Source organism: Leucoraja erinacea, chromosome 23 (assembly GCF_028641065.1).
Source record: "Leucoraja erinacea ecotype New England chromosome 23, Leri_hhj_1, whole genome shotgun sequence".
In the NCBI taxonomy this organism is placed as follows: domain Eukaryota; kingdom Metazoa; phylum Chordata; class Chondrichthyes; order Rajiformes; family Rajidae; genus Leucoraja; species Leucoraja erinaceus.
Genome location: NC_073399.1, coordinates 9,226,830 through 9,237,297, shown reverse-complemented (window position 1 = coordinate 9,237,297; position 10,468 = coordinate 9,226,830). Strand labels below are relative to the sequence as shown.

General features: G+C 47.7%; 2 protein-coding genes across 3 annotated transcripts in view; one reads left to right on the top strand and one right to left on the bottom strand.

The window, feature by feature from the left end:
- Window positions 1–32: 32 nt before the first annotated feature.
- arl16 (ADP-ribosylation factor-like 16) lies at window positions 33–8,920 on the bottom strand. Of its 2 annotated transcripts, XM_055653808.1 has the most exons (5): window positions 7,624–7,926; window positions 5,570–5,628; window positions 4,647–4,763; window positions 3,425–3,540; window positions 33–2,530 (listed from the first exon to the last, which is right to left on the bottom strand). In XM_055653808.1, exons 2-5 carry the CDS (start codon window positions 5,624–5,626, stop codon window positions 2,353–2,355), a joined length of 468 nt encoding a protein of 155 aa, XP_055509783.1. In that variant the 5' UTR covers window positions 5,627–5,628; window positions 7,624–7,926; the 3' UTR covers window positions 33–2,352. The 2 variants fall into 2 exon arrangements, with proteins under 2 accessions (XP_055509783.1, XP_055509784.1); XM_055653809.1 differs by lacking the exons at window positions 5,570–5,628; window positions 7,624–7,926 and adding an exon at window positions 8,808–8,920.
- Window positions 8,921–9,000: 80 nt separating this feature from the next.
- Window positions 9,001–10,468, top strand: part of hgs (hepatocyte growth factor-regulated tyrosine kinase substrate) — a 29,601-nt gene continuing 28,133 nt past the window's right edge. The window contains exon 1 of the mRNA XM_055653810.1: window positions 9,001–9,144. Coding sequence (XP_055509785.1) covers window positions 9,108–9,144 — 37 coding nt within the window. The 5' untranslated portion in view covers window positions 9,001–9,107. The remainder of the gene's footprint in view (window positions 9,145–10,468) is intronic.

Here is a 10,468-nt window from a genome sequence, read left to right as displayed (position 1 = left end):
TCACCCATTCACAGTCTCCATTCATTTACCTATTTCGGAAATGTACTTTATTCATAACATGCACATTAAATACAAGCAGTACATCTTTATCTTTCAGCACCAGTCTTGAAGTTGCAGCTATGGAGAGAACAAACACTGCTGGGTGAAGAGAAAAGACTGAGGTCTATAATGATAGTAGACACTGGAATTTAGAAGAATGAGAGGGGATCTTTTAGAAACATATTAAATTCTTAAGGGATTGGATGCTGGATGCAGGAAAAATGTTCCCCATGTTGGGGGAGTCCAGAACCAGGGGTCACAGTTTAAAAATAAGGGGTTGGCCATTTAGGGAGTGAGATGAGGAAAAGAGTTGTGAATCTGTGGAATCCTCTGCCACAGAAGGCAGTGGAGGCCGATTCACTGGATGTATTAAAAAGAGTTAGATTTAGCTCTTGAGGGCTAACGTAATCAAGGGATATGGGGAGAAAGCAGGAACGGGGTACTGATTTTGGATGATCAGCCATGATCATATTGAATGGGGGTGCTGGCTCGAAGGGCCGAATGGCCTACTCCTACACTTATGTTTGCATAAAGTCGGTGGCTGCTGGTACAATGAGTTTCCTATTTACTGAGGTAACAGGCAATGTGCTCGCCGTACAAATGTATAAACTAAGCAACACAATGTAAAGAAAGCCAAGTGTAGTTTGGTGCCTTGTACATATTTTTAAGATTAACGTTTATTTAAAAATAAAAATAAATAGAAAAATGACATAAATATTACAGAGGGATTTTTAAGTCGATAAGTATAGAATTTCTGATATTTTCTGTGTACAGGTACATTAAACCCAAACTGCAACTGGAATCGTACACATTTAGTGTCATGTTTATAATATAGGTGGGGTGGGAGATTGCAACCTTCACGCGTTTCGATGAATGCAATCAACCCAGTGTGCACAATCAAATAGAACAAGTTGTCCTACAACTTTAGGCTGTGCACGCCGTACGCAAGAAGAAGATAATGAGGCAGGAGTTATTTATTTTTACTTTAGAGATACAGTGTGGAAACAGGCCCCTAAGCCCACCGAGCCCGCACTGACTAGCGATCCCCACACTAGTTCCATCCTACACACACTACGGACAATTTGCAGAAGCCAATTGACCTACAAACCCGCAATTCTTTGGGATGTGTGAGGAAACCGGAGCACCCGGCGGAAACCCACGCTTCAAGGGGAGAACGCGCAAACTCCATACAGACAGCACCCGAGGTCAGGATCGAACCTGGGTCTCTGACGCCGTGAGGCAGCAACTCTTACCGCTGCGCCACTGTGACCACCTACAATGTTTCCATTCTATGCAGGAAGGCACTGCAGATGCTGGTTTATACCGAAGATAGACACAAAAAGCTGGAGTAACCTGGCGGGTCAGGCAGCATCTCTGGAGAAAAGGAATAGGTGACATTTTGGGGCAAAACCCTTCTTCCGACTGAGGGTAGAAGTGGGGGGGGGGGGGAATATGCTTTGTTACAAATGTACTTTAGATGCACCTTTGTCTTCCTCACAAGGCTGAGAGCAATTCAGAAAGCACAGAATTTGGCCACTGCGTGTGTCTCTCGGATACAGACGCTGGGAGATTCAACACCTTCCAGCTACTAAGGAAACAGTAGCATTTTCAGTGCTTCTTAAACTATTTCAGTGTCATTCACCCTTGAGTCTTCACAAAATGTCATTCACCCTCGCCTAAATGTTCTTATGTTTTTTTTGGCAATTTTCGTCTCATTCTCCCTTGTGTATAATTATATATATCATTTATCTTGTCACGTGAGCAAAAAACATAACTTAAGTAATTCACCCCAAAATATTTTAATTCACCCTAGGGTGAACCATTCACCAGTACAAGATGCATTGCGCAAGACACAAAAAGCTGGAGTAACTCAGCGGGACAGGCAGCATCTCTGGAGAGAAGGAATGGCTGATGTTTCGGTCCTAGACCCTTCTTCAGACTCAACCCGAAACGACACCAATCCCTTCTCTCCAGAGATGCTGCCTGTCCCGCTGAGTTACTCCAGCTTTTTGTGTCTCTATCTTTGGTTTAAACCAGCATCTGCAGTTCTTTCCAACACACTATACTTTCCCCTAACTCTCAGTCTGAAGAAAGGTCTCAACCCAAAATGTCACCCATTCCTTCTCTCCAGAGATGCTGCCTGTCCCGCTGAGTTACTCCAGCTTTTTTTTTGTCTATCTTCGGTTTAAACCAGCGTCTGCAGTACCTCCTTACACACTAAGGAAACCGTGGCAGGCAGTGGTGTGTCTGGGCTCTCCCGAACATTATCAGTGGAGCGAGGGTGTGGGAAGCAAGGCGCAGAGTTTACTGCCTTCAGGACGAGTGCTTCCCTTTGAGGTGAGTGTGCAGCCACTTCAGGAGCTGGTCCAAGCCTCTGCCGGTCCGCGCACTCACCTCCAGCACGCTGATTCTCTGCTTGGAGCAGGCAAGTATGTCATCCAACCGGAACAGGCTTTTCATTTCTACCAGGGACATGTGGCAGGGTAGATCACTGAAATGAGAGACTCGAGTTATTCCCCGGTGCTTTTAAAGCAGCGTAAATATTAACAATATATATCAAATAACCCAATCTAAACCCTCCTTGCCTGCATCCACCAGCAATAAGAATTATCTTATATAGTATATGTATATATAAAATGTATAAAATCATGAGAGGAATAGATCGGGTAGATGCAGAGTCTCTTGCCCAGAGTAGGTGAATCGAGGACCAGAGGACATAGGTACAAGGAGGAAGACTGGCTGAACTTTGTTGCCTTCCACCACAGTGAAGAATACTGTGGTGGATGTTTGTGTTAAATGTTATAGTGCATTGTGCATTCCTTAAGTGTATCACTGCTGGCAAATTCATTTCACTGCACCTTCAGGTGTATATGACAAATAAAATTGACTTTGACTTTGGTGAAGGAGAAAAGATTTAATAGGAATCTGAGGGGTAACCTTTTGACACAAAGGGTGGTGGGTGTATGGAACAAGCTGCCAGAGGAGGCTTTCAAGAGAGAGCTAGGTAAGTCTCTTGAAGATAGCGGAGTCAGGGGATATGGGGAGAAAGCAGGAACGGGGTACTGATTGGGGATGATCAGCCATGATCAGATTGAATGGCGGTGCTGGCTGGAAGGGCCGAATGGCTTACTCCTGCACCTATTGTCTATTGTCACGGTGACATTTTTTGTTTTGTCTACCCAAGGTTTGCAAAGAGCCGCCACTGAAAGTTACGAAGTATCCCGCGCCAGGCCTTTGTTCCCTCCCCTGTCGGCCCCCCCCGCATGGTTGCCCCTCCCCCCCCCGCCCTTCACAGCAGTCCCCCTCACACCTCACACCGGGTCCTCCTTTGTTCTCTCCCCCCTCCCCTCCCCTCTTGGGTCTGGCAGCTTGGGTCTGTACTTACACTTTGTTGAAGAGGATCAGGATCGGAGTTTCCTGCAGTTGCTCAGCCGTGAGGACCTCCAGCAGCTGAATGCACGAGGACGAGATCTGGGTGGGATTGGCAGCGTCGATGACAAACTAAGGGGGAAAACATTCACTGTAAAGGTGCAGGTGCTGGTTTACACCGAAGATCGACATAAATTGCCGGAGTAACTCAGCGGGACAGGCAGCATCTCTGAAGAGAAGGAATAGGTGACGTTTCGGGTCAAGAAGGATCTCAGACCGAAATGTCATCCATTCCTTTGCACCCATAGATGCTGCCTGTCCCGCTGAGTTACTCCGGCATTTTATGTCTATTAACACTGTGAAGGGGTAGCTGGGCAATTGGTGCCTTGCTTCAGGAACGAGACACAAGAGGTGTATAAGACTCACGAGGGGAAAAGATCCAGAGTGGGGGAATCAAAAACCAGAGGGCAGAGGTTTAAAGGTGATAGTCAAGATTTAATAGGAACCTGATGGGGCAATGTTTTCACATGGATGGTGGTAGCAATGTGGTCCGAGCTGCCAGTGGAGATGCTATAACATCATTTAATAGAGATTTGGACATGTACCTGTACATGGATAGGAAATGTTTAGAGGGATATGGGCCAAACGCAAGCAGGTGGGACGAGTGTAGATGGGGCATGTTGGTCGGCATGGATGAGTTGGGCCGAAGGGCCTGTTTCCATGATGGGGAAACTCTACACAGGCTAATTGTCACTATCAGAACCTATCTTATAAATAAACAACTTGGAAGAACTAGTTCAATAATGTACCTTTAGAAAAGATGTGAGGAGGAATATTTTTAGTCAGGGAGGTGGTGAATCTGTGTAAATCATTGCCACAGAAGGCTGTGAGGTCCAAGTCAGTGGGTATCTTTAAGGCAGAGATGAACAGATTCTTGATTGGTACGGGTGCTATGGGGTTATGGGGAGAAGGCAGGAGAATGGGGTTGAGAGGGAAAGATAGATCAGCCATGATTGAATGGCAGTAAACCTGATGGGCCAAAGGGCCTAATTCTGCTCCTATCACTTATGGAAGATGAGATTTTATTTTCCCCCTCCTTTGCCTGTCATAAAATTAGCTGAGGTAAGATTTAAAAACACGGTATGGATTCAGGAGCAGGAAGGGAGCCACTGCTGTCCCATCCTGTGGGGTGAGTGAGGGAGGTAGTGTGGGGAGAGGCCCACACTGCCGATACTCACCATCACAGCCTCAGAGTCGGCGTAGTAACTTGGCCAGATGGGACCCATGCAGCCTCCCAGTTCTCGAATCGTAATTCTCCTCTTGTTGATGGTGATGTCGGTTAAGTTGGTTCCCACCTGCGGGCAAAGCAGATTAAATGTGGCATCGATGCCGAACTGAAGGCGGTAACTCTTGCATTTTTCCCCACCAGCCAGCAGCATAACCAAGGACCAGTCGCACCCCCGACCACTCCTTCTTCTTCTCCCCCCTCCCGTCGAACAAAAGGTACAGAAGTGTGAAAACGCACACCTCCAGATTCGAGGACGGTTTCTTCCCAGCTGTTAATCAGGCAACTGAACCATCCTACCACAACCAGAGAGCGGTCCTGATCTACTATCTACCTCATTGGTGACCCTCGGACAATATTTGATCAGACATTACTGGCTTTACCTTGTACTAAACATTATTCCCATATCATCATAACTTCAGATGGCCCTTGCTAGTCTCACTGTCTCTGCCTACATTCTATCTTTGTCCCACCCCCTCCCCTGACATCAGTCTGAAGAAGGGTCTCGACCCAAAAACATCCTTCTCTCCAGCGATGCTGCTTCACCCGCTGAGTTACTCCAGCATTTTGTGTTTACTTTCGATTTAAACTAGCATCTACAGTTCTCTCTTACACATTCCCATATCATGTATCTATGGCTCGATTGTAATCATGTATTGTCTTTACGCTGACTGGTTAGCACGCAACAAAAGCTTTTCACTGTACCTCGTGGCACATGGCAATAAACTAAACTGAACTGAAAAAAAATCTAAACGAAAACTGTACTGAGCGGCAAAACAAAACTTTACACAGCACCTCATTACACGTGACGATAATAAACCCAGACCCAAACATAGAGATTTAAAGCAAGTTTGTTACGGAAGGCGTTGAGCATACCGTTGGGAGAGTAGGTGGGGTTTCGTCGAGATCACCAGTCACTCCTTTCAAGCTCATCTGTTTACATTGTTCAAGAACCCAAAAGTACAAGACAATTCAAAAAATTGAAAATAGATACAAAATGCTGGATTAATTCAGCGGGACAGGCAGTATCTCTGGATAGAAGGAATGGGTTACGTTTCAGGTCGAGACCCTTCTTCAGACTGAGAGTCAGAGGGGAGAGGGAGATACAGAGATAAGGAATTGTAAGGTGTGAAACTGAGACAAAGGGGATGGAGATCAAGGGTAAATGTAGAATAGATCATTGTTCGCTAGGAGAAGGTAACAACAAAGCAGAGATAAAATGGTAATGAGGGCAGTCACATTGGTCGGGGAACTGGAAAGGGGTGGATGGATGGTGAGAGCGGGAAAGCAAGGGGTACTTGAAGCTAGAGAAGTCAATGTTCATACCGTTGGGGTGTAAGCTGCCCAAGCGAAATATGATGTGCTGTTCCTCCAATTTGCGCTGGGCCTCACTCTGACAATGGAGGAGGCCCAGGACAGAAAGGTCAGTGTGTGAATGGGAGCGGGTGTTTAGAAACCGGGAGATCTGGTAGGTTTAGGCAGACTGAGCGGAGGTGTTCAGCGAAACGATTGCTGAGCCTGGGCTTGGTCTCACCTGGAACAGGGGATACAATAGATGAAGTTGGAGGAGGTGCAAGTGTTGGTTAATATATGATCACCATCAATTTACACTCCAGATCCTTAATGTATTTTACTGAAGTGGCATTAATTAAAATCAAGCGACAATCTAGCCAATTAGGAATTCATGTTTTATGGTCAGGAAGGAACTGCTGATGCTGGTTTACACCGAAGATGGACACAAAATGCTGGAGTAACTCAGCGGGGTCAGGCAGCATCTCTGGAGAAAAGGAATAGGTGACGTTTTGGGTTGAGACCTGCTGAGTTACTCGTTTTTGCGTCCATCTTCAGTGTTTTATTGTCATTTGTCCTGAAACGTAACAATAACATTCTTACTTTTTGCAGCAGCATAACAGGTTTGGAAACGCATTACTCAATAGATAATATAATAAAAAAACAAAAAACATTCTCCATAAAAAGAATAAGCATTTTTTGTCACTATTTAAATATATTGGTCAAATTGAGCAAGTGAAAATTAATACAATAATATAGCCTTTAGTGGAAACTGCAGGCGTGGTTTATAGCAAAGCTAGACACAAAGTGCTAGAGTAACCCAGCGGAGCATGCAGCATCTTTTGAAGAAGGGTTTCGGCCCGAAACGTTGCCTTTTTCCTTTGCTCCATAGATGCTGCTGCACCCGCTGAGTTTCTCCAGCTTTGTGTGTGCCAGCATCTTTTGAAACGTGGATAGGTGACGTTTCAGATTGGGACCCTTTTTCAGTTTGAAGAAGGGTCCCAACCCGATACATCGCCCATCCTTTTTCTCCAGAGATGTTGCCTGACCCGCCGAGTTACTCCATCATTTTGTGTCTATCTTCTGTACACCGTGGATGGCTCGATTGTAACCATGTACAATCTTTCCGCTGACTGGATAGCAGGCAACAAAAAAGCTTTTCACTGTACCTCGGTACACGTGACAGTAATAAACTAAACTAAGCAATGTTTCAACTTTGGAATTCTTACACTGCCCAACTTGTGTGGTGGTGGCAACGGCAATGAATTGTGTTTGCAAGTAGACAAAATTGCTGGTGAAACTCAGCGGGTGAGGCAGCATCTATGGAACGAAGGAAATAGGCAACGTTTCGTTCCGAAACTTTGCCTATTTCCTTCGCTCCATACGTGCTGCCTCACCCGCTGAGTTTCTCCAGCAATAACTCTTTCTGGCTTAAGCCCTCCCTTCACCACCTCCAGTTAAATTCCATTTGGAATATTTTGGAGGACCAAGAAACCAAGAAAGATCAAGTATGCAACCACTCGCTCCCTGATGCTCGATGCTTAGTTCTCTTCCATTTCCCTTATTCATTTGCACCAAAGATTATAAGAGGAGTATCTTTGATTTGCACCACATTGATTGACTGGCAGCCTAAAGGATATTGTGCAGCGTCTTGAGCAGCAGGGTTTTCCCCACCGCCGTCGCCCCGAGCAGCAGGCCCGGGGCTGGGGTTGAGGTTGAGGCCGAGGCCGTGACTGCGAGAGGGAGGGAGGGAGGTGAGGCTACGGGGGTCGGCGATGCTAGGAGCGATTCCCAGGCGGGATGCCGATGTCCGTCCGTCCGCACGGCGAGCTAGAGTGAGGCAGCTCCGAGTCACTAGGCCGCACAGGCCTCAGTTACCCCGGCAACCAAAGACCCTATAGCGGAGCAAGATAGCCCACGCCTGCGAAATGCAATGGGCTGACGTGGAGTAGCTACGGAGGGGATCCTGGGCATTTTCCCCCGTCCATTTTAGTAACCGGAACCGACCCGACCCTACTCGCAGTGTAATCAACGTTGCGGGGCAACAGTTTGTGTGTGTGATATAGGGTTAGATTCACAATTCTGTCAGTTTATACTTCTTGTCAAGAATAAAATTTGACTCTGGTAATTGTCTTTTTTAATGTCTTTTAAATCATTTCTTTTTAAATGGCTCACAAGCAGTGTTTGAGTTGATTTTGTAGTAACCGGACGACCCGACTCGCAGGGTGATTAACATTGCGGGGGAACAGTTTTTGTGCGTGATATAGGGTTAGTTTCATAATGCTGTTAGTTCATACTTCTGTTAATTCTTGTTAAAGAATAAAATGTTTATAAACACACATACATGAATGTGATATAAATGTATGTAATCATATAACACACACACAATTATATTTCTGCTGATTTTTATATCCAATGATGAACTTTATTTCAGACTAGACAAGGGGCATTAAATAAGAAACATTGTAAACCTCCCCGCAACATCACACACACTAGGCCCTATCCCACCTCCTAACTCTCCCCCACAACCGGCATTCCCTCGCCTCACCACCCACTACCCTTCACCCACCCCCCCCCCCCCCCCCTTTCCCCCCCCACCACCCTCCCCACCCCCCCCCCCCCCCCCCCACCCACGCCCTTCCCCACCCCCCTCCCACCCCCCCCCCCCCCACACCACACCCCCTTCCCCCCCCCACCCAACCCTCCCCACCACCACCCTCCCCAACCCTCCCCACCGGCACTCCCTCGCCTCCACCCCCACTACAATGTCTCCCCCCTATGCCCCTCCGCTATAGGATCTTTGGGCCGCACAGGCCTCAGTTACCCCGGCAACGCCGAACCGCCGTGACGTCCAAACACCGCGCCGCCCGGCTCACTCCAGACAACAACAATTTAATTTATCTTCTTCTCACCCCCCGTGCGGGCGCCACACACAGTGGGATTATTTTTTCGCCATTATTTATTTTTAGGAGGGGAATGTTAGTGACCATGACGTCAGGCGGGCGGGCGCGGGTGACGCCGGAGCCGAGCGACGCCTCCCCCCTGCAGGACCCGAGGGGGTGAGTGTCCGCGGCGAGCGCCTGAACCCGGCAGCGAAGAAGGGAACAAACAAACAGTCGGAGCGATGGGGAAAGGCGGTGGCCCGTTCGACCGGCTCCTCGGTAAGAAGCTTCCCCTTCCCCATCCCCTGAGGTTTGAGAGAGGGGTGAGGGGGCTCGGAAAGCCGTCGTTGGATTTGGGGAGCGGAGATTAGAGGCCGGAGGCCCCAAGGCTGTGGTTGACTCTGGGCCCCGGAGCCCCGGTCTCCAGTAGCCCGGCAACCCGCCCCATCAAGCCTGCGAGAAGGGCAACTGCAGATGCGGGCTTTACACCGACGTTAGACACAAACATGCTGGAGTGACTCAGCTCAAAACCCCTCTCTTCTAAGTGCTAAACGGGAACTGCAAATGCTGTTTTAAACACAGAGAAAGACACAAAGACCAAAGGTAGACACAGACAGACGGAAACACACACACAGACACAGAAACACACACACAGACACAGAAACACACAGACAGAAACACGCAGACAGAAACACACAGACACACACACACTGACAGAAACACACACACACATATCTTTTCCTGCTGCCTGACCTGCTGAGTCACTCCACCACTTTGTGTCTGACTCTTGTTTCCCTCTCCCCTGACTTTCGACCTGAAGAAGGGTCTCCACCTGAAACGCCACCTATGTATGAAATCATGAGAGGAATAGATCTGGTAGATGCACACAATCTCTTACCCAGAGTAGATTAATCGAGGACATGCGTTTCAGGTGAAGGGGAAAAGCTTTAACAGGAAGGGTGGTGGGTGTATGGAACAAGCTGCCAGAGGAAGTATTTGAGGCTGTGACTATCCCAACTGGGACTATCCCAACTTTTAGACAGATGTAGCTGGGGACATGTTGGCCAGTGTGGGCAAGTTGGGCCATAGGGCCTGTTACTACACTATCACTTTATGACTATGACTGTTCCTTTTTTCCAGATATGTTGCCTGACCCGCTGAGTTACTCCAGCATTTTGTGTCTATCTTTGCCCATGCCAACCCAGATCCTCTCTCTAAGCCAGTCCCACTTGCCTGTGCTTGGCCCATATCCTGTTCAACCTGCCCAAATATCCTCTAAATGTTAAAAGAGGGAAAACAATAGGTGCAGGAGTAGGCCATTCGGCCCTTTGAGCCAGCACCGCCATTCAATGTGATCATGGCTGATCATCCCCAATCAATACCCCGTTCATGCCTTCTCCCCATATCCCCTGACTCCGCTATTTTTAAGAGCCCTATCTAGCTCTCTCTTGAAAGTATCCAGAGAACCTGCCTCCACCGCCCTCTGAGGCAGATAATTCCACAGACTCACCACTCTCTGTGAGAAAAAGTGTTTCCTCGTCCCCGTTATAAATGGCTTACTCCTTATTCTTAAACTGTGGCCCCTGGTTCTGCACTCCCCCAA

What these genes read in the sequence shown, in the direction of transcription:
- arl16 (XM_055653808.1), bottom strand. Translation starts at nt 5,626, where the DNA reads ATGAGCTTGAAAGGAGTGACTGGTGATCTCGACGAAACCCCACCTACT. An exon ending in CCCCACCTACTCTCCCAACG is followed by an intron (nt 4,764 to 5,569) that starts GTATGCTCAACG and finishes CTTTGCCCGCAG; the next exon opens with GTGGGAACCAACTTAACCGA. An exon ending in CTGATCCTCTTCAACAAAGT is followed by an intron (nt 2,531 to 3,424) that starts GTAAGTACAGAC and finishes CTCTCATTTCAG; the next exon opens with TGATCTACCCTGCCACATGT.